The sequence below is a fragment of the Brienomyrus brachyistius genome, chromosome 10 (assembly GCF_023856365.1).
Source record: "Brienomyrus brachyistius isolate T26 chromosome 10, BBRACH_0.4, whole genome shotgun sequence".
Taxonomy (NCBI): domain Eukaryota; kingdom Metazoa; phylum Chordata; class Actinopteri; order Osteoglossiformes; family Mormyridae; genus Brienomyrus; species Brienomyrus brachyistius.
The window spans coordinates 7,666,803-7,693,971 of record NC_064542.1 but is presented as its reverse complement, the minus strand read 5'-3'; the positions used below and the strand labels follow the sequence as shown (position 1 = coordinate 7,693,971).

The 27,169-nt window shown below is 43.3% G+C and overlaps 1 protein-coding gene across 5 annotated transcripts in view; it reads right to left on the bottom strand.

Moving 5' to 3' along the window:
- The window catches only part of LOC125750480 (transcription factor 7-like 2), a 32,593-nt gene extending 10,734 nt beyond the window's left edge, over positions 1 to 21,859 (bottom strand). For 4 of the 5 annotated variants that reach the window (XM_049028336.1, XM_049028338.1, XM_049028339.1 and 1 more), the window contains exons 1-4: positions 21,404 to 21,858; positions 21,251 to 21,308; positions 19,910 to 20,010; positions 5,203 to 5,329 (exon numbers count right to left, since the gene is read on the bottom strand). In XM_049028336.1, coding sequence (XP_048884293.1) covers positions 5,203 to 5,329; positions 19,910 to 20,010; positions 21,251 to 21,308; positions 21,404 to 21,598 — 481 coding nt within the window. In that variant the 5' untranslated portion in view covers positions 21,599 to 21,858. Of the gene's footprint in view, positions 1 to 5,202; positions 5,330 to 19,909; positions 20,011 to 21,250; positions 21,309 to 21,403 lie in introns of all 5 variants that reach the window. The other variant, XM_049028337.1, reaches the window with a different exon arrangement.
- Positions 21,860 to 27,169: the final 5,310 nt, after the last annotated feature.

Here is a 27,169-nt window from a genome sequence, read left to right as displayed (position 1 = left end):
AACACAAGGGTGCTCATGATTGCACCTGGTACTAGAGCACCGTAGGCCACAGTTTGATCGATTTCGCAATCGTGCCGTTGGATCTGCATCCACGTGTTTTGGACACTTGGGTAAAGAGAGAAGCTGAGCTGTCAACTGATCACCACCTGGTGGTGAGTTGGATCCAATGGCCAGGGAAGATGCCAGATAGACCTGTTAGAGCAAATGTATATGGAGGTTGTCCAGGGGCGTCTGGCAGAGGCTCCTCTCCTGGGGATCTCTAACTTGCACCTCCAGCAGACCTTCTCTTGCATCCCAACAGAGTCAGGGGACATTGAGCCTGAATGGGCCATGTTCCAGGACTCCATTGCAGAGGCAGGTATGTGGAACTGTGGCCGAAAGGTTATTAGTGCCTATTCCCAAACTTGGTGGTGGACACCAGCGGTACAGGGAGCTGTCAGGCTGAAGAAGGAGGCATTCTGAACTTGGTTAGCTTGGGAGCAGCTGACAGGTACCAGCAGGCCATGGGGAATGCAGCTTTGGCAGATACTGAAGCAAGAACGCTGGGTGGGAGTTTGGTGAGCCTATGGAGAAGGACTTTTGGTGGCCTCAAAATGATTCTGGCAAACCGTAGCAGGGATGGAGAACGATTAACCTCAGCTGGGGATATATACAGGTGGTGGAAGGAATATTTCAAGGACCTCCTGAATACCACTGATATGCCTTCCACAGAGGAAGTAGAGCTGGAAGACTGGAAGGAAGACTTACCCATCACTAGGGGTGAGGTCACTGAAGTAAAAAAACTCTTCAGTGGTAAGGTCCCAGTGGTGAATATAGGTCTTGACAGCTCTTGATGTTGTTGGGCTGTCTTGACTGACATGCCTCTTCAAGGGAAGGTCTATGCCGGGGTACTGGAGAGGAGGGTCCATCTGTTGGCTGAACCTCGGATCCAGGAAGAGCAATGCAGATTCCATCCTGGCCACGGAACACTGGACCAGCTCTTCACCCTCACAGGGATACTGGAGGGTTCATGGGAGTTTGCCCAATCAGTGTACATGTGCTTTCTGGACTTGGAGAAGGCATATATTATGGGGGAAGAATTATGGTGTAGGGGTCCGCTGTTGCAGACCATCAAGTCTCTGTACAAACGGAGCGAGAGTTCGGTTCGCATTGCCAGCAGTAAGTCAGAATCTTTCCCGTTGGGTGCTGGACTCCGCCAGGGCTGCCCTTTGTTATCAATTCTGTTCTTAACTTTTACGGACAGAATTTCTAGGCATAGCTAAGGGGCAGATGAGGTCTGATTTCGGGGACTTCAGGATCGCGTCTTTGCTTTTTGCAGATGATGTGGTCCTGTTGGCTTCATTAGACTGTGACCCGCAGCATCCACTGGGGAGGTTTGCAGCTGAGTGTGAGACGGTCAGGATGAGGATCAGCACCTCCAAGCCTGAGGCCATGGTTCTCGACCAGAAAAGGGTGGTTTGCCCTCTTCTGGTGGGGGATGAGTTTCAGCCTCAAGTTGAGGAGTTCAAGTATCCCAGGGTCTTATTCATGAGTGAGGAAAGAAGGGAGCGTGAGATCGACAGGCGGATCGATGGAGCTTTGGAAGTAATGCAGAGGCAAAGCTTTCGATTTACCAATTGATCTACACTCCTACCCTCATCCATAGTCATGAGCTTTAGGTAGTGACCGAAAGAACGAGATCGTGGATACAAATGCTAGAAATGAGTTTCCTCCACAGGGTGTTTGGGCTCAGCCTTAGAGAGGGGGAGGAGCTCGGACTTTGGAGCTGCTCCTCTACATCAAAAGGAGCCAGTTGAGGTGGTTTGGCCATATATGGATAAGTGGCAGAAAATGGATGGATTTCTATAAAATGCCACTTGATAAAATTATCTAGAAAAGGCCAATATTTAATACCAATCGCTGTCAGTTTCATACTGTAGTTATTAGGAAACTCATTTCCACAGACTGCTGCTGCCCATTTCCATTAGTGCAGTGGAGAGTTAGGCTTTATGACAGGTTTGCCTGAGTGCACAGTAATGAGATTTCAAAACAAAACGAAAAAGGAAGTCATTTGTCAGCACAGAATGCTGAATACATAACAGGACCTGAAGGAGAGGTAACATGTACTTAAGCTAAAGGATGCTGCTAATGACTGTAATCTATAGCTGTGGCTTGTTTCCTTTTTGCACTTTATGAAGCTGCTTAACTGGACTGTCAGAGTCTCTTCTCTCCAGCAAATAAATATAAAGCACGTTTCCAATGTACTCGGGCCCCTACGGCTTGTTAAAGGAAAGAAAGAATAAACCCTCTCATACACGTCTACTTGGGGGCCAGATACAACAGACTGAGAAATGAATGACAATGAAAAAAATATACACACATACTCAATGGCCGCTTTATTAGGCACAGACAGGCTGTGTGCTCAGACAGACAGGCTGTGCATTCAGAGAAACACGCTGGGGTACTGTGGCCTTCCCATTAGCCTTAATGAGTCTGGTCATTCTCCTCTGATCTCTCTTTAAGGAGCCTTTTTTTCGACCCCTAACGGCCCCTTCTGCGGCTTATAAACGATAGTAACTCATTAATAAAAAGAAAACTGTGTTATAACTTGTTTATGGTTGTCTATTAATAATTTACAAAGTGTTACTAATTAATAACCAAATTATAAATCATTCATAAGCCCTTTATAAGAGTGACCTTATTGTAAAGTGGTACCACATTGTCTAAAGCATGGTACATTGTAGCACATTGTATGCCGTTCCTGGGAAGGCAGCTGTTTCTGAGATGCTTGCAGCATTTGAAATCACTTCAAATCATGTATCATAGCCAAACTAATTCTTAGCTGTACAGAAAGTGAATCTCCTGACTGTACCTGCATGCTGTGCATGTGGTTTGCAGTTTGAAGGAGCAGGCTGTTTGCATTAATGATCAAGGCCCGTATTCACAAAGAATTTTATCTTACCACTAAGAGAATCCCTAAATTGCACTAAAGGTTGTTTTTCCTGAAACTGACTCACAAAGTGGCTGAGAGTAACTTTTAGTTTGGAAGAGAGCCAACTCCTAAGTTAAGAGTAAGACTCCGTCGCTATGGCTGACGTCATCTCAATTCAGTAAATAGCAACACACTCCATTTTATTACCTAATATTCATGGAATGAATATACAAATGTCAGTTAGATGATAATCTGCCTGAAATATAAAGAAAAAGGAAAAAAAAGAAAAAAAAAATCGGTTATAATGATCATCCACTTACAGCAATCAATTTCACCCAGACAGATGTGACCAATATATACGGTTTTCACTGTTTATAACTGGGTTGTTATAAGCTATTAATGTATCCCTCACAAGCTCCACAACAAGCCTTATTCGCTCCCGTTCGTTTGATGTTTCAAAGGCATTGTGACATGGACTGACAGCAGCCATTTTGTAACTGTTTGTGAATTGGTCTTAGTGACTTTGGAGTGGGGGTGGCATGGTGCTGCAGTGGTTAACACTGTTGCCTCATACCTCTGGGACCTGGGTTTGAATCTCCGCCTGGGTCGCATGTGTGTGGAGTTTGCATGTTCTCCCCATGTCGTCGTGGGGTTTCCTCCGGGTACTCCGGTTTCCCCCCACAGTCCAAAAACATACTGAGGCTAACTGGAGTTGCTAAATTGCCCATCGGTGTGCATGTGTGAGTGACTGTTGTGTGAGTGTGTCCTGCGATGGGCTGGCTCCCCATCCCAGGTTGTTTCATGCTGCGTTCCCATTGCTTCCGGGATAGGCTCCAGACCCCCTGCGACCCAGTAGGATAAGTGGTTTGGAAAATGGATGGATGGATGAACTTTGGAGTCCTCTACTACTTTTTAGTTCTCCCAGACTTGTGAATTGCTTTTAATCAACAAAAAATGAGGAGTCCTACATTTAGGACTGACATGTCCATTATTTTTAAGATTTTCTCCTAAACAGGCAAGTTAGGAGCAACTTTTAGCCTTAAGATGCTTTGTGAATCCGGGCTCATAAATAGTGTTTATAATCGGGGCTGCTTTTTGAATATATCACACATCTGTACAACATGTCTACAGTCCTTTGCTACATAACTGCATTAATGTCATTACACAACTGTGTTAATACAAATTTGACATGCATACACTATAAAGTGACATGTGACTCTAACACATCAGCTTTCAGAATGTGCCCCTCCTTTCTGTGGGTAGTGAAGTTCATGCCACCTCTGTAATTTCAAAAACACTAAATATGAAAGAGTCCATGAAGCACTATTTGACTGTAGATGCACTGTATTTTAATCTCTAGTAATGTTACAGTAATGTTAAAGATGCATTTTTTGTATTATTATTCTTGATTTGTCTAAATTTCACACAGACACCCTATCCCACACCTCAGGTGCTGTAACTTTGGGGGGTCATGGCTTGACCCGCCTAGAAACTCTGCTCGTGATCTCCACTGGGTCACATGTCACCCAGACGACAGGAGCTACGCTTTTCATACACGGGGGTGACCCTCTGGGGGATTTCCTGGCAGGCACTAGCACTGCCGTGACAGCCGTGACCTGCGAGACGTGCCGGTATGAATAATACAGCAGCAGGTGGGGAAGCCAAAGAGCACCAGTCACTGAAGGACTGTCCCATGGTCGGTGTTCCCCAGCCTGGTAGGGAGCTGGGGGGAGCAAAAACATGGACCGCCTGCAGGTCCCCGAGGACCGGTTTGGAAAATACTCTGCTAAACATCATACATTTTTCATTCTCATCCTGGGATACCATTTGAACAAAAAAGCAATCTTATAGCTAACTAAATGAATAAGCACGGATGACTGGTCCTTATATAAATGCTGTAGAAGGCACCGTTCTGTTTTATCTGGAGAGTGACATTGGGTTATGGATACATGACGTACCAAAGAAGGAAAAGTACTGACTGGAGGGAATAAACTGAAGCACAGCACTGACTGGAGGGAATAAACTGAAGCACAGCACTGACTGGAGGGAATAAACTGAAGCACAGCACTGAATGGAGGGAATAAACTGAAGCACAGCACTGACTGGAGGGAATAAACTGAAGCACAGTACTGACTAGAGGGAATAAACACGCAGAATTTTCACTGGAGGGGTAGAATAAATGACTATTTGGTATCCTGTGTATAGCATCCTGCATGCTGGTTTCCCTGCATAGCTAGTGCTGTCAGGCCAGGCCAGCGGCAAACGGCTGCCCCAGGGACTCCCAGACTCACCTGGCTTCTGACTCGTGTCTGTGGGCAGCTGCGGAGAGCTGGGCCGGAAGGGTTCACTGGAGTATGGCCGCAGCGAACTGAGGGGGTGCGTCCCGTGCTGCTGCTGGACCACGGGCATGCTGTTTGACTGCAAGGCGGCAAGGAAGTAAAGTCACTGCAGAGCGTTTGGATTACAGGTACACACAAAACACAATGAATATGGAGATAAAGGAAACCTCGGCCAGATTTCAGGCAATGCCACCACCTGCTCGCATTTCTGGCCTTGGTCACAAAGTGATTTCAACCATCAGCTGCTTTTCCGAAAAAGTGACAGACGTTTAAGATGTAAGCTTGCAGCATTCATGTTTGAAGCCATGGAGAAGCTCTGGAGGACACCTTAAGCAGAGAGCTGAGCTACATCCGTACCACTAAACCAGTGGTTCTCAAACTCGGTCCTTGGGACCCACTGCCCTGCTTATTTTCCTGCTATCCCTGCCCCACACACAAGTCCCAGCTGTCTTTCAGCTTCTGATTGACTGAACACACCTGATCCAGGTATTCAGCAGTGTGTAGGGCAGGGATAGCTGGAAAACGAGCAGGGCAGTGGGTCCCGAGGACCGAGTTTGAGAACCACTGCACTAAACTGCCCAGCAGAATACACAGCTTCAAAGTGGAAATTCACAACCCTTTTCAAAACAATGGATGGTTTTATCCTTTACTGTATATTCCAAGTTTCTGCTTTGCAAAAGTAGTAAAATACTGTCATCATATCTCGTCTTGTCTCTTTGTTCCATTTCTCCTGCTGAGTGTCAAGGTGGCAGCATGCAGACAAGGTCAGAATAGGCCTCGGCCACGGACTCTGCATCATTCTGGTGGGTCCACATATGTTCTGAGACAAGTGTGTCCTGAGGGAATCGGAGCTCTCCCCGGAAAGCCAACTAGCCAGCGTCCTTATAAGATTCTGAATCACCTCAGCTGAACACTCTCAACCCAAAGGAGCAGATTTACAGATTCCTGTTACAGAGAGTGCGTGGAGAAACCTGCAGAGAAACTGCAATTGGTGCACTAGTACTAGGAACTACATTTGGCCTGCATAATACTCAGGACTACATTTGACCCATTAGTATTGGGAACTGCATTTGGCCTGCATAGTACTCAGGACTACATTTGGCCCATTAGCATTGGGAACTGCATTTGGCCTGCATAGTAATCATGGCCAACATTTGGCCCATTAGTATTGGGAACTGCATTTGGCCCGCATAGTACTCAGGACTACATTTGGCACACTAGTACTGGGAACTGCATTTTGCCCGCATAGTACTCAGGACTACATTTAGCCCATTAGTACTGGGAACTGCATTTTGCCCGCATAGTACTCAGGATGACATTTGGCACACTAGTACTGGGAACTGCATTTTGCCCGCATAGTACTCAGGACTACGTTTAGCCCATTAGTACTGGGAACTGCATTTTGCCCGCATAGTACTCAGGACTACATTTAGCCCATTAGTACTGGGAACTGCATTTTGCCACGCATAGTACTCAGGACTACATTTGGCTCACTAGTATTCGGGACCACATTTGGCCCACTAGTACTTGGAACTGCATTTGGCCTGCATAGTACTCAGGACTACATTTGCCCCACAAGTACTTGAAACCGCATTTGACCCACATAGTACTCAGGACTACATTTGGCCCACTAGTACTTGGAACTGCATTTGGCCCACATAGTACTCAGGACCACATTTGGCGTGCTAGTACTCGGGACCGCATTTGGCCCACTAGTACACGGAACTGCATTTGGCCTGCATAGTACTCAGGACTACACTCGGCTCTCTGGTACTCGGAACTGCATTTGGCCCAATAGTTCTTCTAGTCATTAGCTCATGACAATAGGTGCTGATACGACATAGATTGGCCAGTAAACCATAAACCTGAAAAACTGCAGCTGCCAAAACAACCATCCTGTCAATCTCATGTCCTCTCTCTCATGTTCAGGGGTTTTGAGAAACATTCTGATCCAGCCAATGACACCTCAGGGCCCAAATCACTCCTTGGTCAGTAAATCAGGACTAAAATTCAGGAAAAATGATGTCAACCGTTGAGAATCACTGCCGTAATCTGTGTTTTTTCATAAGAAAAATGCATCCCTTCCTTGTTCACCAAGCTGCCTGAGATCCAGGTCCCCTTTGACCCTGCACAAGATAAGCAGGTAGAAGATGGATGGATGAACAGATGGACAAATAAACAAATAAGGAGAACAGGTAAACATTCTGTACTGTCAATAAATGCTCTCATAAGTTATAGAACTGCACCACATCTATTTGCAATACACATTTCATGTAACTAAAGTGCAATATAGCTGGAAATAAAAGCCGTATATTAGTATAAATAAAGCTGTGTAATTGACTCTGATAATCGGCCTCATAGAACGCCTCTTGTCCAATCAGATTTCTTGGTCGAAACTAAGGGTTGTATAATTGACTTTAATCTGCTGCATGTAATTTAACAAGGATAAAATGGATTTTGTAACAATGAACGTGAACCATGCAGGCACAACAGGCACCCAGCAAACATGAGCGACAGAATAACAAAATGCTTACTGTCAAACCAAATACAGTAAGACGAATAGCCTCCTTGTCAGTGTTTTTAGTGTGGTTTTCGCATCAGTCAGTCTATGATATAAGCTGAATGCTCTACATTAGTCATCACACTTTCAGCACTACCCACAGAGCCTGGAGGCTGAACGAAAGACTGTTCTGAGGAGAATTCTACCAGAAACTCTGCTTAAAAATGATCCGTCTTCTCTTATCTCCTATGGTAATCAAACACTATATGACTGTATGAATAAAAAATATTATCACTGTATAAAACCACATACAAGGGGGACATTTTCTGATAGAGCTAACTATACTGAGGTACAGCCTTCACGTCCAGGATCTGTTTTGCCTTCCAGTGAGTTTCTCTGTTTCTCACAGTGGTGGAGGGAGAGCAGTATCCTGTTTTGGACATTAGAAATGCATTTTGCATACACTGATCTCTGAAAAATTCTTGAGGAGGGTCTACCACTTAAAAAGTCCACGCAACAAATGTGCAACAAATGTGAATGCTCACCTCGCTGCGAGTCAGCAAAGCATATGAAGTGTTTCTGAAAGTCAAATCCGTTCCAGTAAAGAATGCTGTACTTACACCATCAGTAACGCAAGCGTTTCATAGCAAAAGAAATTCAGTTCAGAGTGAAATCAGAAGATATTACTCAGAAAATTAGGGGGTTTATCACACTTAATTATCAATCCTTTTCTGTAGTCAAGGACACTGGCTTTCAGTGATTAATAACCAGGAATGGACATAACTGGTACGCAAGTATGCATTCACCTTTAAAAACGATACGTGCGACGTTTGTAAAAGAACAAATGCGTACTTATTTTATGTCCATTTGTGCTGATATGAAAACAAAATATAATGCATTTTAATCTTTATATGCTAACTCTACTTCATTTGCAGTATACAGGTTAAAATGCAAGGTATTTCCCTGTTAACAACATATCTCAAAGTAACAGAATACTTGAAATATGTAGCTTAGATCTATCTATCTTAGATAGAGTTTATTTGTAGCAGTTACTGTATAAACACGACACTAATGCCCTGACAGATTTTTTTTTGTTTTTAATTTAGGTGACATAAACAGTTATTTGAAATGTATAACAACTGACAGTAGATATAAATTTTATAAATATATGAAATGTAGCACTCTGGGACTTAATTTTAATTTGTTGTTATTGTGTGTCAGAATTGGTATTTTCCTACCCAAAAATAAATACTCGTTCATTGCGTTTTTGGAATGTAATGTGTTTAATTAATTTTCGGTATCGGTATCTTAAATAATCAGTGGAAATTTCCCGCATGAGCAGTAATGCCCAGCAAGTGAATGGTTAAAAATTTTAATGAAAAATGTAACCCACTTTAAATATTCCCGACATAACGAATCCCAACAAACAAAGCGTTTCTGTCTTTATGTGGTTTAAAATTATTATTACTAATTTGCAGCAGATACTCATTTACCCACCCATCCTGCATAATTCAATGCGGAGTAACGGGGAGCCTGGATCCAGTCCCAGGAAGTATAGGACTGTGCACTCATACAAACCCTCACACACTCCCAGCAAGCTGGAGACACTTACTTGGCAAACCGCGTGTTTCGGGACTGTGAGAGGACACCGGAGTGTAGTAACCCTACACAGCTCTGGGGGAGCATGGAAGTCATGCTCTCTTATCAGCATATGCTGCCCCAGCTGAACAGTAACATAACACATTACAGTTCTGACATTCATAAAAATGCTCAAACCCACCCTTTGAAAACAGTTCCAGGTCAGATGTACACCATGCTAACCCTTTTAAAAATATGGTCTTTTCTTGAATCTGCCAGGGCTGGGGATAAGATCTGGCAGAAGGGAACACTGGGATGGTTTCTAGTACAGCGGAAAGGAACCTAAGGTTAGGTTTCGGCACGTGCTGCTTTGCACATCGAGTCGGTACCATTTTCTCCGAGGATTATTGCTTATTTCCTACATGTAAGCAGCTTGCACATTTTTCCATAAAAGGAAAAAGAACAGAGTGAGAGTTTTCTGATTTATAGATATTTCCAGAAGATGATTGAAAATAAAAAAAAAAACACATTTGCAGCGGGGGGGATGCCCCCTGGAGTTTTTAATCAGTAAGACTTTTTTCTACATCTTCTTGTTCTTCTTCAGGTGGAGCACCTCTGTCAGACCTTTAGCGTCTCCACTGGACACCAGGATCGCGATCATGACTAGTGCAGTGCTCTCTCATTTGAGGCTGGGCCTTCCACTGCTGTATGTGCAGCCCGCTGCAGATACAGAGATAATACTGCTTCTGTGAGTGGGGGGTGGGGGGTGGGAGAGGCTCTCAAGGCGTTCATCTATGCAGGACGCAGGAAAAAAGGACTGCAGACACCCTAAATGGGGAGCTACCCTGTCGGAGGAGTCATTCCACTGAGAAGCATGGGGGGGGGGGGGGGGGGGGGCTCTCTAGGTCACATCAACATGAATGATCCAGAGTCCAGAGATCCATAAACTTTGAAAAGCTAAAGTTACTGTACCTGCATGAATGAGTGCATTTACACATCACAGCACACAAAATGTAGGGCACGAGTGCACGTCTCAGACTCCGTGACAACGCATTGCTGAAGTGGCTTCTGCATGATAGAGAATGTAAAGTTAACAGTGTCCCCTTTGGAATAAGAAAATGTGTCTTTCCCACAATCAGCAGACGAGGTTCACTTTCAGCCTGACATGCTGGAAACCAAAACGTGACAAAACGTGGAAATAATTATTTGAATCAATTTTCTAAGCAGAACGTTTTCTTCAAAGCGATGTTTACATCTATTTGGACAACGAACAGCATCGACATCAGCACATACTCAGCAAGAGCAACCCAGTGCTGCATACCTGAGATGACAAGAAGTGTAAAAATAATCAGAGGTTCTACATTAAATTCTTTATAAAGTATTCAAATAAGTGTTATAATAATGAACATTTGATATCTATTATGAATAGTCATGTTGGACAATTTTTCTACCCATCATAAGGTTGTACCTACAAAAATTTTCTACACTGTGGTCAATCAGATTTAGTTTCATTATTTATTATTTATAAATTATTTAGCAGATACTATTTGTCAAAAGCAACATAAAATTGATGAGAGGAGTCAGCCAGATTCACTGCAGAAGTCAGCCGGATTCACTGCAGCAGTCAGCTGGATTCACTGCAGCAGTCAGCCAGATTCACTGCAGCAGTTGGGGCTAAAGGGCTTGCTGAAAGACCCAACAGTTATTGGATTACGCTACCTGCCAAGGGATTACGATTAGAATGCCTTACATACATGGGCACAGATCTCAGGCTCACGGGGCTGGACACTGCTATCCCAGTGCTGCTTCTCTGATCTCCAAGAAGCACCATTTCTAAGTATATTCACTTATGTGATGCTTTTATCCAAAGGGACCCAGCACCTTTGCATTGTTAGCGCAGTGCTGTACTTCTTGAGCTACCTCTACCCTTATCATTTTGGCCCACTGCATTCAGATTTTCCCACTGTTTTCCGATTTTGTCAGGGGTTTCTTTCTATAATCTTAGCTGCTTTGTACAACCTAGTCACAGTCGGGCTAAATCTCTTGTTTCAAAACACTCCCCAAACACGTGAAATGTCAGTGTGTCGGTGGCAGGCATCACACATGTTACTACCTCTGCCCTCAGTCCTGCCACATTCACAGTCGGATACCAGGGTTCCTGCTGGCCTGGGCACTCGCAGGGGCATGGCAGGAGGGAAACATGCACAAGCCTGCAGGAATGCGAAACACTGATCTAGAATCAGCACCGAAGTCTGTGTCAGTCAGATTCTGCTATCACTGTGTGCTAAATGTTTAATGACGATTTATTTTAAAGCATATCGTGTTCCAACGTGAGACCTCTGTGTTCCAGAAAAGCACACAGAGGTCTCACATGCTCCTGGATTTGCTTGTCAAGATTGAGTTTACAGGAAAACAGGTAGCATGAGAAGCCAGAGTGCCTTACTGATACAGAAAATAAAGAGAGACTTCAAATTGATTTGAAGAAGAACAAGGGGACCGTTATATGAAAAACTACAAATGACACTTTACAAATTTCAGCTAAGAATGAATGAGACTGTCATCTGGAGTTCCCTGTGTTACATTTCATTCGGGATTTTCCCATCAGTGATATTGAAGCCATTAGATGCTTTTCACGTCTTTTCATTATTCCATCATTCACCAGTAAATTACATAATAACAGGACACCATACTCATTGTTCACATTGAGCAACACATCACATATAAATAAATACATAATATTAATTAAAAACTTTAACAGGCGTCAGCATCCACTAATCAAACTGAAATATGTTGCATACAGCAGCAACCTAAATTTAATCTCCCTTCTCCTACTTTAAATGGGGCCTCTCGCACTCACCACAGGAAGTACCCGAGTCACCTTAACATCCGAGGCTATGATCATCATATGAAGCCTGTGAGTTTGGCCCTACCTGACATTTCATGGACTCTCACTGGCAGCCCAATAACCGTCACCCTCGGCGTTTTCCTTGAGAACATCTCCTAACATCATCATGCTACACTGCACGTAACTGGAGAGAAGCACTTCCTTTACTTGGACATATTTACTTTGACCTACAGCGGTGAAATGACCTACGAATGCATGCTGTCTAAAAACTCAGAAATGATGCTAAGAAAGTTAGCGTAGGAAGTGTACGGTAAAACTGGCAGTGACAAAGCCGGGGCAGAGAACGATAAACAGCTGCGAGGTGTGCATGTGAGCGCGTGCGGTACGCAAGGTGCGGCGAGCCTGGAGCGATCTGCTATGACTTCACTTCCTGTGAGGCACGGCTCACCAAAAGCACAATATATAGATGCAGACAAAGGTCCTCTGCTAGAGTCTAGTGCTGCTTGTGATTAACCCGCTCATGCCTTCGTCACATGATGATACGCAGAGGCTCACAGTATGGACACGATGCAGTTCATGCCAGGCTCTTAGGACAACGGCCAGCACTGGCTTTTCACACTTCTCATTTTATTTCGATCTTTACAGTAAATTTATGATCTAATTCGGTGGAGGCATGCAGAATACGTGTGCAGGACAGGCTGGGTGCAGTAACTTGCAGGAGTCGCATATATAAAGCAGCAGCTCTCAGTCGTTGTCACCATGTGACAGATTGTGGAGGTAAGTCCTCTTCTGTTTCATCCCCGTCCAAAAGCAGCCACAAAACCGCAGTGCCAAAGCAGTCGTCCGATTCTGGCAGCTGGCCTCCCAGCAGGGCCTGCCACACTGAGCCCGAAGCTGACACACATGCATCTGTGTCGTGTTTTGACCAAAGCACAGCTACTCGACAATAAAATTCCCTGCTACACCTGGTATTTTGAAGCAAAATAATGAGTAAATAAGGGAGCGCTCAGCGTATCCACCTGGCCCCTGGTGTGTCGCTCGGACCAGGCCGCCAGCCATGGCTTCAAATCTAACTGTTCGTCTGACAGAAAGAGAGACGAGGGAAACCATCACAAAGATGTTTGTAAGTTTCCATTTCACTGCCGACTTTCACCACTGGTTGTACTCAGCTGCTTTGGTGACACAGTAAGCTGTGTGTTTATTTTCCATGGTAAACCACATTTGGTTCAACCTCACAACTGTACCAACAAAATAAGCGGCTACAAGACAGACCCCCAACAAAGCACACAATGGCACTGGTCTCTGGTCTGCTCACTGCCTCTGCCCTTCTTTTGTCTGAAGCAACTCGACATCCGCTGTAACTCCCAAATGGCCTGATAACAGCAATGTTGTTTATGGAAGCCAAATGCAAGTGTGCATGGGAGACGTCCCGCTGGATGACTGTGAACGTGAAACCGTACGTTCAGGACCATTCAAGGCGAATGTCACTGAGAGCAGCAAAAAGACAGGCTGACCACTGAGATGCATTTCCTGCCTCAAGCTCTGTGGTTTTAATACACAGAAATGTGACCTTCTGATATGCAAAAGCACAAGCCCAGATCACAGATAAAATGCATGTCGATTTTATAGCAAGTTTGCATTGTTTTGATTCGGTTAAACGTTAAATTCAGTTAAAATCCACAGTGCTGCTGTTACCTACTATTCTACATCTAAACAGGCTTTTCTCTCAAAACCACTTTCACAATTTGCAAAGAATAAAATTATATTTCAGTAATTATCGGCACAATACCACAAGAACTCAAGAAATATTGCTATGTCATGTTTTATATTTTCTACGTAACGTATAAAAAATATAAAATATGAATCTTTTATTTAAAAATGCATATTTGCAAGCAATGCATTAATAGAATTTAGGCCTATCCCTGGATAAAGTGGACTGATACAGATCTGTCCTTTATACAGACCAACTGAATATCCTTACAGTGACTTTCTTGGTTAGCGTTTCACTACCAACCTTCAACAGTGATAAACAATGTTTATTTTTATTTTTTTTATTCAAAATGCTGCAAATAACATCTTGCCACATACAGCAAAGCATTTACCAAAAAATGACCAACTAATAAGCTATTCAAGTTTATCTTCATGTTTTCAGAAATGAGTGGCAGTGAACGAGTTTCTTCTCTTCATTACAATGCAGCGCAGATCTGTACTGAGAAACAGGCAGATAATACACGCAGTTCACGTATAGGATGGAGAGCCCTGGCCGGAGGCAGAACAGGGAGGCTATGTGATGTCTGAATGTTTTGAGCTCCTCTGACTGTTGAAAGATCAAGGTTCTTCAGGTGCACGTGTGGTTACAATTTTTTGCAAAGCCACTTCACCCAAGCCCTCAGTCTCACTCACATTGCTAACCCTCTGCTCTACAAATCAGATAAGGCTGTGCTGAGCAGCTCGTGTGCGTTTCAGGCAGAGCCAAACGCTCACCATGCATTTGATCGCGCATCCAGAATCGCAATCGTCAGAGCGAATCCATCTCAGGAGTTAGCATTGCCCTCACCAAATTCTCAACCCCAGCTTAGCTGAAAGACGCCTGTTTACACACTTCATGCCCTACATGCTAGCATTTAGCAATTTCCTCCAGGGCCTGGCAGGTAAATGACCTCGACAGAGAGTGCACAAGATACCACTAAGGACCCTGCGACCGTGTTATACATTCTAATCTTTATTAGGATGGCAGAAAGAATCACCGAAGTATCGACAAGCCATTTAAATCACTATGGTTCAACCTGAAAATATTTTTGATAAAAAGTTAAATAAGGACAAAAATCTATATACAATTCTTACATTTTTGGTAACTTAAAGTAACAATAGACTGCACCCAAAACATCAATTACAATGTCATCAAACAAAACGTTTAACATATTCCTCTGAAATCCATCAGTGGTGATACATAGTGGTGGCACAATCACCCCTAACAGAACACGATAGTGCCTAAGCTCGCCTTCCTTGTGACAGAATGAATGATGCTCGTCTTGACACAGGTACAGCTGGCAAGTTACTGCTGAACAACCTGTCATTTATTTTGTCTTAAATATAAGCTAATGAACAATTCACCATTGCTAAAAGATGTCTTTTGTCTCCCACACTATGACAATACCAGACATACCCTGAATACTTCATACAGGCTACACCTCAAACTGCACTATATATGATGCTAACCCATCCATCCATCTTCCACACCCTCTCGTCCCATGCAGGGTCACACAAGGCCGGGGATAACTCTGGCAGGTACATAATCCATCACGGGCCACTAACACTTACGGGAAGTTTGGCAACTGAAATGAACCTCAGCATATTTTTGGACTGTGGAATTATATCCTGCAACAACAAAGGAAGAACATGCAGACTAGGGAAGAGATTCAAACCCACAACTCCCAGGGTGTGAGGTAACTATACCGGACACCACGCCGTCCCATGCAAACCTCTTCTAGTATTTAATGTATCAAGCTAACACATAAACATTAAGCAGAAAATGATGCTGCAGATCTTCATTTAATCCATGGCCAAGGTGAGACGACCAAAGCTAAATGCAGGCTGATCATGCCAGTAAGCAATTATGATTCACACATGAAAGCCAATGGAACTCATCTAGAGAAACGGTGGAAAACCTTCAGGCTCTATGACCAAGCGTACAAAAGTGTGCAAAGCTGGTAAAAAGCCAGAGAGTCCCAAAATGTTTCTTCGACCCAGCCCTGAGCCCAAGTCTACATGAATAATTATTAAATATTAATTATGCTGTGACTATACACTTATTTTCCACTTGATATTTAACATTTGGAAAAAAATAAAATAAAAAGGGGAAAAAAAACTGCACGTGTCATTTTGTGATTTCACCAAAAAATACTTTTCACACAGATATGAAATCTTGAAATGGAAGCATCTGATTTGTTTTACTTTCAATTACTGCATTTTTCTTTGGAAATGCCTCCCCAAGTTCGTGTCCTATAAATAGACACAAATGCTTGTAATAACGGAAGCGCTGTATCGATTTCGGTCACTTTTGGCATCACATTTCAAAATGAAGGATATTTCATTACACTAAGTTTACATAAGCAATGAAAAACACAGCAAAGCATACAATAAATGAGCCAGAACAGATCAACAATAAACACACCCACAAGAGAGTCTGGGGTAATCGAAACAGAGCTCGTCTATTACAGGAATTCCGGGCAAGAAAAAGCCAGAGATAATGAGGGAACAGTGATAAGATGTTTTCAATGGCAAGTAGCCAACAGTAGATGTGGTAACTAATCAGGGAATCTTTAACTCTGAATGAGGATCAGCTACTATAAACCTACAGTAGGACACAGCTAGAGAGCATACTGATGGTCCAGTTATGTAAACTAATCTGGACAGACAGGACGAGCAGCTAAGTAACTACACAACATCTGATATATAATATTCAGAATATAAGCAAGAATAACTATTCGTATTGGCTCAATAACCAGCTAGTAAAGCTAGTTATCTGACAATCGAAACCAAATAGCCAGTATACGTCTGCAACTTGAGAAATCCATTCCAGTACTTGGCCAGTTATCCCAACTACTGCTAAACTGTCTATACAAAAGCCCTTCTCAGGGGCCATTAATTCAGGTCTTATCATACATGCTAGCCACTATATGTCCTATACACTACTGTATTTTAATGTAACTTTGCATTAACTGCACCTTCATAATGCCTTTATAATGCATTCATAGAACATTCATAAGCAGCAGGTAAATACACCTTAACATACTAACATACATCAACAGCTTTAATATACATCAATAACAATAGTGTATGTTAGGATGTTAAGGTGTACTTACATGCTGCATATGAATGTTCTATGAATGCATTATGAAGGCATTACGAAGGTGCAGTTAATATGAAACGTTATCCTGCATTTACTTGCCTTTACTTTCTTTGTGAGAGAACTGTGCTGTCACTTGAGGGTCACTGCAGAGACCATCCACAGTAGATACGCAGTCATGTCTATGCGAGAGTCGTGTAAAAGGATAGTAGAATCACACCTTCAACAATACTTGTATCTGTGAGAAAACCGTTGTGGATTCATCTTGATTTTTTCATGAAAGGCTCCTAATATGTGATTAGGATGTAGTCAAAACAAAAGGTAAAGGCATTCTTATTTGACCCTGTATCGTACAATGGCATATTTTTAATGCTTGTAAATTGATTTAAAAAAAGCTAAAAATGACGGAAGTCTTTAGTTACTCAGTTCATAGTGTCTTATTTGGTCACACACTAGCGGTATGGGGGTCCTGGTTTTGGAAAAGATGAAAAAACCCCGGTTTAAACTAAATAGGTCACTGACGAAAAAATTAAGTGATCTTCTTGGACAATGACCTCTTGAAAAGAGAGTGACTGGAGTCAGATGCTCCAGTTACTTCAGATGTGGGTTTTGCCTGCCATGCCATGTTAAAAAAAACATTACTGACTTTTCACAACAGCCTTCTGTTCAAGTGCAATATCCCTCAATTAGGAGGGATTTTAGAGGAGCCGTTGAAGTTCACAAGACTAGAATGTGTTACAAGAAGATTTCTAAAGCCTTGTGTCTCCATCAGTTCACATTTATATAGATTGTTAACAAAGGGAAGGTGAGCATTGCTGCTGTTCTCCTAGATGTGGGCCTCCTACACAGACCAGAATCTGCAAAGACGCGTCAAAGAGCAGTAGTGACAATTAAGGATTTGTAGACATCTTGCACCTGAAAATGTCTTTGTTCATCAGTCTCCCATCAGAAAAACACCGAACAGGTGTGGTTTTTGTGGGCGGTCGCCACGGAGGAAACCACTGCCAGAAAAACACTGCTGTTCACCTAAAGTTTGCTGAAGACCACCTGAATGCTTCATAGCACTACTGGAGATGCTGTTCTCTAGACAGATGAAACAAAAGCTTTTAAAGTCAAATAGAATTTTGCATTTTCATGACAACTTTCTATGCATCTCTTTGACAACTTCTTTCATACTCATGTAAAAAGGAGGAGATTATTTGTACTTTAATCTGCATGACAAAAGAACTTGCTGCTATTCCTCCAAGAACATGCACCTTGCAGCATTGTACAGTGCCGCCAGTCGTGTATCACATCCACACTGAAGGAGATGCGAAGGATCAACAGGCAGCAGCTCTGCCCCAAACACAGCACATCCTAAAAATTAAGCTCCAGCTCAAAGACACTTCTGTAATTGTAGGAGTGACGCTATGCTGCTCGTTTGAGTGGATCAGCCTCTCTTTAATAAGAGGGCACTGAAAACTAAAATGCTACTGATCATAGTAGAAGCTTCCAAACTGTCTGCACCGCGTCCAGATCGTAAGAGGTCTAACCTGAGATGCGGAGTATCTTTCAGATCTTGTTTAAACTCCAGTCTCATCCAGAACAGCTTTCAGATCCCGCTTACACTCCAGTGTCATTCGGAGCAGCTTTCAGATCCCGCTTACACTCCAGTGTCATTCGGAGCAGCTTTCAGATCCCGCTTACACTCCAGTGTCATTCGGAGCAGCTTTCAGATCCCGCTTACACTCCAGTGTCATTCGGAGCAGCTTTCAGATCCCGCTTACACTCCAGTGTCATTCGGAGCAGCTTTCAGATCCCGCTTACACTCCAGTGTCATTCGGAGCAGCTTTCAGATCCCGCTTACACTCTGCCATATACTGCATGCATGCGCCGTGTGACAGACTGGCATTGTCGCCTGTGTGCATCACTACCCAGTACACATGCATGCATGCGCCGTGTGACAGGTTCGGGGTCTCTGGCCACCCCGACCAGGATGCGCAGCCTGGAGAGAGAGACCAGTGCTCCTGCTAGCTCTTCCTCTCATCTCCAGACAAGCCAGGACCTGCAAGTCTCTTTAAAAGGCACTAAATCCTGCATCTTGACCTATTTGTGCTCCTCTAATCACCCTTCAATCCTCTTTTGGAGCAAGCAAGGGAAACGGTGAAAAGCACAGCAGCCAGGTACTCTAATGCCGTCAGATACACTTCCAACCGTGGAAGCCTTCAGAACACCATCTTACATTAATCCTCCAAAATGTTCAATGTGTTCATTTTGTAAAAAGAGCTTAATTTCTTACCATGCAATACTGAAAATTGCACACAGCACTTATCAATGTATAAAGTACGACCTAACGCGCATTCATAATGAAAAATGACTGCAAGCCTCCGTGGTGCGAATCTGACACGTTTCAGTGTTATTGGTAACAGGTGGCAGGAGCTGCCGTATATACCAACAAGTACATTTAAGTATAGACGCCACATAAAAAAGAATTTTAAGATCGCAATATATGATATGATCACACACAATGTTTCAGTTAGTAACTTTTTAAACTCTGCTCAAACAAAGAAATACTGGCCACATCTGCAGAAAACCGTAGTCTGGAAGCCACGGCTTTTGTTGCAGCCTTGCTGAGTGTGACAAGGTAACATTTGCAAAAAAATAACACAAAACAAACGTCTAACACCATACAGAAGCAATTTATATTCTGTGTTCTTTGCTTGGCGAAATCTGGCAACTTTACCTACATTATAAAAATGTTTGCAAATTCATCAATTCTCATGGATGAGTGATCACCTAGTCGATTTATGTCACAGATAATAAAGCGATTCTTTCTTGAAATGCACCAGGCATTAAGAATGGCCAAAAACCCGAAATTACTAAAAGCTTGAATATGATGTTAACTCACCGACGGTGACAGGGATCCGCTATATGGGTCAGACAGCATCATGAACTGGTATCCTGAAAAGGCAGACGCTTTGTATCGATCTCTGTCTTGATGTTTAGACCCTTAAAGAAAAACAGAATCACAGAAAGGAAATAAAAGCTTTTGCAGATGCAACAAGCCAGTTAAAGTTTCACAAACAAACATTTGGAATCAGGTTGTTCAGTTTTCTAAACAAAGCACACGTGACAACAAAAAGAATCTTAAGAGGGGAAAACCCCGGAGGAAATTTATTCCCTCATTACTTTTGTTACAGGCATCAATGAGCAAAACAAATCATACAATGTAATTGTTCCTCGACTCTTCGTATTCCTCCATGAGAGCACATAAAAACATATAATACAATATTATACGATATTAAGTAGCATTTAGATAATATCCGAACTGAGCAGCCATGCATGAAAAAACCTGATGAGTTGCTTGTCCACGTAACGTTTTTATGTTTAAGCTGCACATTTTTAATAGGTGTATAACAGCTCAATAAGTTTAAATAGAATGCAATCGACAGCACTTATATTACTGAAATTTACAGGTTTTAATTTTATGTAGAATATGCAGAAATACTATTGATTAAATTATTCATGTGTAACATTTTGCGTTAAAATGGCACGTGTCAATACATTGAATTGATCAGGAAATTATTATTATTATTCTCCACAAAACTGACCAGGATAACCAGTTTGAAGATGGACGGATGAATGGATTATTATTATTATTATTATTATTATTATTATCTAGAGTTATGACGTTTCCTCGTGTCTCAGGACTGGGACTGGATCAAAATGGTAGGCATGGTACAGAAGATTTGATGGCTAACATCAGCTCAGTATCCTGTAGCGCATCAGATGTAGCTTCTTCAACATTCTCACACACCATCGCCCCAGCCAGCCCCGTCCAGGTAAGCCGCCAACTAAAGAATATTCCGTACATGCTTCATCCAAAATGCTTGCTGGTTTGTCTTCAAGCACAACTGGTGTTTCCAAAACAATGGATATAATAAATATGAAGCTATCAATAACACGCGGGACACCGCCTGTTTGCGGAGCCCAAACCAGGCTGAGAAACTTTGCCGTAACTATAGTCGACGATGCGCTGGTGACTCTACACACGACATCCCCACCCCCCGAATAAAGAACATGCGATTTACAACTGTACGATTTTACGTTGATTAACCTTTCGTTTGCAGTAATAAAGTTTCCCAGCACCTACCTTGGAGTCGTACTGTCAAGGTAATTCGCGGTTTCTAAAAACACATGGTTAGTCTGTTTCCTGTACAATCCGCTGCGCTGCACATCCATGACTTACCGTCTGCATGTTTGCCCGTTAGGACTCCGTGCTCGCCCTGCTGTCCCCGTCTGACCACCTGCAAATATCACCAGCAATTACAGAAAACCTTCACTTAAGAACAGAAAAAAGTTTACTAACTAAAGATATGACGCGAAAGGGACCAGCCCTCACCCCCTGATCCGCTCCCGAATTCGGATTCACATTTATTTCCGATTCGTTCACCAAAGACGATTTCAGGTCCGCCAAATCGCTTTCGGTGAGTGCGTTTTCTTGGATTTTCTCCTCTTGCTCTCCTTCATCCTTAAAAGAAATCATTTCATCGTTAGCCCCGAAATCGTCCCCTCCGCCGCTATTCAGCTGAGGCATTTTTTTTTTTCTTTTTCCAAAAATAAAAACTTAAACTGTATCCTTTTCCTTTATATGAAACGAGCAGAAGCGCTTGCGGTTTATCTCTGGTCCAAACGGTGGCGGTCAGAGCCAGTGCAAAAAGTGTGAAAGCAAACAGAAGTTGCCGCGATGGGTGACACGGCCCGGCAGCAGCATTAATAGCACGTTTCGGCCGAAAGAGCGGCTGTGGCTGCGGGCATCAAAGGGCACCGCCTGCTGACTGACACATTCAGTGACTTGCTGGGGGTTGTACAATTGTTTAAAAATCAGTTTGGCTCTTAAAGAACCACGACGTCTTTCTGTCAAGTTTCCTAATGGTTACGAAATTTACAGTAAAAAAGCCTCGGACTGCATTAACCGTTTTCCTGATATAAACAGAAAAATGTGACTCGGAAAAAGAAAAGCATTTTGCTATGATTGAATTGAATTTATTTGTGAATAAGTGATTATTTGACAAGCCCAGCAAAATTCTCTTAACTTGAGACATGCAATGATTGATGCGATTTTTTAAAATCATCTTTGAAACAGGAAAACAACTCGCTAGCAATGGATTTTCAAAATACTGCATTATTACTCACTACACTTTTATAGGTCCGTCGTATTATTTGCCTAAACCTAGATGTCAATAAAATATCCCACTTAATATTAATATAAAGATTGACATGTCCAGGTTAAAATACGCAGATCTAAAGATGAGATATTAAACTTCTCGTTTATTCACCTTGGTTGAATAATTCTTTTGTAGACACTTTATTGTGTTTGTATTCTGCTTTTCCAGTGTAACTTAAATTCCCACAGATGGCTTGATTTGCTGATTTCGGACTCATCTGAAATGTCAGTATTTTTTTTTTGATACTGCAGGTCATTCTTCTTCTGCGCCCCAAATCTTTATTTCTCATCTCTGATTGTTGTTATGACATTTAAATTTAGCTAAATATATACTTGCTGAATTGCCTACAGGACAGGAAATGCATAAAAAAAGAAAAATCGCCAAAACTGGGTTTTGTTATGTGTGTTTATATTGGGTGAATTTGTTGCTGAACCTTGACATTTTGAGGACATTCTGGGAGGTATATGCCCTTATTTAGTAAACGAATGTTGATAGGAGTTTTAGGGTGTCAAACATTAAAACGTTAAATACAGACATTAGTGTCATGTTGATGTGAATTTCAGAAGTAATGCAACTGATCCTATCTAATAGCCAGTTCTGGGAAGTTGTTGCTAAGCTACAACTGAGACGATGCACTGGGATGGCAGCTGGAAGCAATGCGATGCCAGTCCGGATGAGAGCCGGGGGGGGCACAGAAGGACTGGGCGGGGGGCTGGTGCGGGACGCTGATGGTGCTCTGCTGCTCCGTATCTCAATGTGCCAGCCCTGCTTTGGGCCTGATCTGCACCCCTGCTATGCCGAAGCGGAAGCTCATCGTCACACCCTGTTTCTCCCTGCGAGCTGTATCTTGTTTTGGCATCCGTGAGCACAAAGTGCTCGACCTGGGACCTTGCTGCCCTCGCCGTTTGAGATTAAGCCTGCAGCAGCGGAGAAGCAACCTGTTGTAGTCTATGAGGCTTGTGACAAATAGTTTATTTTAAACAGCAACTACGCAGGCTTTTGATGTCGAGCCAAATCAGATAAATCATTTGATCCTGGGTACATTCACATTCATAAAAGCCTGCTGTCACTTTGCCTCAGATTAATGCTTCTGGGGTCGGACATTCTTGGTGTTTAGATTTAACAGAAGGTTGGGCTCTAGAGATGCAAAGCCTGGTCTACCTGTGTGCCTGCCTGACATATGGTTCTTTCTCTCACTTATTTTTCTCGACATCTTTGTATTGGCTGTACTGCTGTATGGTCTCCATGACGCACCATGAAATATGAGCCATTAACATGTTATTCGTGAATGGAAATGAAACTAAGTATGTCATAGTAAGAGAAGACTTTCCTTCCTCAATGTACAGGCTGCGGCAGGTGTGCTGGATGGCCGCTCAAGTGTTTGAAGAGCCGTCTGCGAAGAAAAGGTAGTTTGAAACTGCTTTGACAGCAGCAGCCCAAATGAGATAACTGAAATTACTGTGGTCATGTTAACTTTCCATAAAACGAATGGGACACATTGTATCTAAGTGCTGAAAATCCCAGACCATTGTAAATCCCAAGTGGCTCTATGTTCGCACGTCACTGGGGCCCCAGGGCTGGTACGAGATCTCTGATGACACTGTGCGAGACGTCGGCCACGACCTCCAGGAGCACAGAGCTTTATAACACCAGAAAAGGGAGGAATGTGATGGGAAATCCAGGAGGAAAGAAATACCTCAAGCACACACAAACACACACACGTGTCTATACATACCTTTCTGGGGACCGTTCAGTCATTTCTGTGGGCAAATCCTAATCCCAACAATGACAACCTAAACCCCTACCCAGCCTTAACTTTAACCAGACTTTCGGCATTTTTTGTTTTCTGATTGCAGTCACAGATTTTTATAGAATTGAATTTCTATAAAAAAAAAAAAAAATGATCCCCACGAGGTCAAAAAAGTTTTTTTTTCATCGCGTTGTCGGGACACATAACCTGCACACACACAGAGGGGTATGAGGTGACGCTGTTACTCCATGTCCACCACCATTCTGTCCACGAAAATCACAGAGATGGGGGGACTCACAGATTAATAAAGCTTAACAATCAGCCTGTATAATGAACAGTACAAGTATCCATCCATCCATCATCTCCCGCTTAATCCGGAGTCGGGTCGCGGGGGCAGCAGCCTCAGCAGGGAGACCCAGACTTCCCTCTCCCTGGCCACTTCGTCCAGCTCCTCTGGGGGGATCCCGAGGCGTTTCCATTGTTTCAAATAAATGTACTTTTTTGAAGCGCTTTTATTATTTAAAATATGTTTACTTGAAAGAGTTACAAAGTAATAAATTGAGCATTATAAGGTGATTGAGGATTTTGAGATTGTGTCAATAACAAATTATATTCATCACAAAAGAAACTGTGCTGTCAGACATACTATGTTTTATGGCATTTTTGCATACCATATATTGCAGACAATTTTGCATCCCTAAAAAGCTGTGAAAATGGCCATATATTGACAGATATGATGTTCCTGTTTCTGCTTGGTGTATGACTTCACTTAGCAAACTGCACACAAATTAAATCAGAAACTTCAACAGCTTCTTCTAGAATGTATGCAATATGGATGTAAAGCTAAATACAATCCATCTATCCATCCATCCATCCATCCATCCATCCATCCATTTTCTGTAACCACTTACCCTATTCAGGGGTGCGGGGGGTCATCATAAAATTATTGTTGTTTCCAACTGGAGCATGTTATTTTTGTTGAAATTACCTCTACTCAAAACAGAGAAACACAGAATTATTTTCAGTATAATAAATAAAAACTAACTTAAAGACAAAATATGAGCCCGAAAGCTCTTCGAAAAATAATTATTTTGGGGAAACGTGTCACCTTCATTCCAGTAACAGTTTAGTGAAGTTCCCACTTCATCGGCTATATGAAATTAGTCATATTTTGGGGACTATTTTCTTCAGTTAGGTATTTGCAGAGAACACAGTGTGTGATAAGTGAGATCGGCTGAATGACTAAAGGGTGTGGAAACTGCAACGCCAATAATCCAAACTACTTATCTCATCTGATTTGTATTTTAAAAATAAGATTTTGATGATGATGATGATGATGATCATGATTATGATATTATTCCATCCATCCATCCATCCATCCATCCATCCATCCATCCATCATCTTCCGCTTATCCGGGGTCAGGTCGCGGGGGCAGCAGTCTCAGCAGGGAGACCCAGACTTCCCTCTCGCCGGCCACTTCATCCAGCTCCTGTGGGGGGATCCCGAGGCGTTCCCAGGCCAGCCGAGAGACATAGTCTCTCCAGCGTGTCCTGGGTCTTCCCCGGGGCCTCCTCCCAGTGGGACATGCCCGGAACACCTCACCAGGGAGACGTCCAGGAGGCATCCTAATCAGATGCCCGAGCCGCCTCATCTGGCTCCTCTCGATGCGGAGGAGTAGCGGCTCTACTCTGAGTCCCTCCCGAATGACTGAGCTCCTCACCCTATCTCTAAGGGAGAGTCCAGCCACCCTGCAGAGGATACTCATTTCGGCCGCTTGTACCCGCGATCACGTTCTTTCGGTCACTACCCACAGCTCATGACCATAGGTGAGGGTAGGAACGTAGATCGACTGGTAAATCGAGAGCTTCGCCTTTTGGCTCAGCTCTCTCTTCACCATGACAGACCGATGCAGCGCCCGCATGACTGCTGACGCCGCACCGATCCGCCTGTCGACCTCTCGCTCCATCCTACCCTCACTCGTGAACAAGACCCCGAGATACTTAACCTCCTCCACTTGGGGGAGGACCCCATCCCCAACCCGGAGAGAGCACTCTACCCTTTTCCGGCTGAGAACCATGGTCTCGGATTTGGAGGTGCTGATTCTCATCCCAGCCGCTTCACACTCGGCTGCGAACTGCTCCAGTGAGAGCTGAAGGTCACGGTCCGATGAGGCCAACAGAACCGCATCATCTGCAAAAAGCAGAGACCTAATCCTGAGGTCACCGAACCGGACACCCTCAACGCCCTGGCTGCGCCTAGAAATTCTGTCCATTAAAGCTATGAACAGAATCTGTGACAAAGGGCAGCCCTGATGGAGTCCAACCCTCACCGCAAATGAGTCCGACTTATTGCCGCCCATGCGGACCAAACTCTGGCACCGGTCATACAGGGACCGAACCGCCCTTAAAAGGAAGCCTGGTGCCCCATACTCCCGGAGCACTCCCCACAGGACTCCCCGAGGGACACGGTCGAATGCCTTCTCCAAGTCCACAAAACACATGTAGACTGGTCGGGCAAACTCCCATGAACCCTCCAAAACCCTGTTGAGAGTATAGAGCTGGTCCACTGTTCCACGGCCAGGGCGAAAACCACACTGCTCCTCCTGAATCCGAGGTTCGACAATCCGGCGGACCCTCCTCTCCAGGATCCCCCCCGAATAGACCTTGCCAGGGAGGCTGAGTAGTGTGATCCCCCTGATATGATATTATTCACCACTTTAAAATCAGTCCTTATTTTATTTCAGACCTGCAAATGTTTATTATATGAATTTGTAATTATTTATGAAGTTGGTGCCGTATCTTGTCAACACTGCAAATGCAGTGAAGATAAGATTGGTGTCCATGGAAACACAGAACAAAGGACTTTTTTCTAACTGTGAATTCAGTCAGAACATTTGGTTTCCACACCGATATTGTCCTTATCCTTGGTTTGGATAATGGTTTCATGTAAATATGTCTTTACCGTGTGTGGTTTGCCAACTGTTATGGGAGCAATGCCCACCATCTGAGTATGAATGGTTGCATGTAGGTACAGCAGGAACAGAGGTGAACATTTGACTTCACCTCTTGAAACTACAAGCAGTGGAAAATTTTTCTATTAAAAATGCCTTTATCACAAAAGAATCAGTTGGAAATGCTGTCAATTGGTAGGATTCAAAGGAGCTCATTTAGCAAAGGTCTAAAATGAATT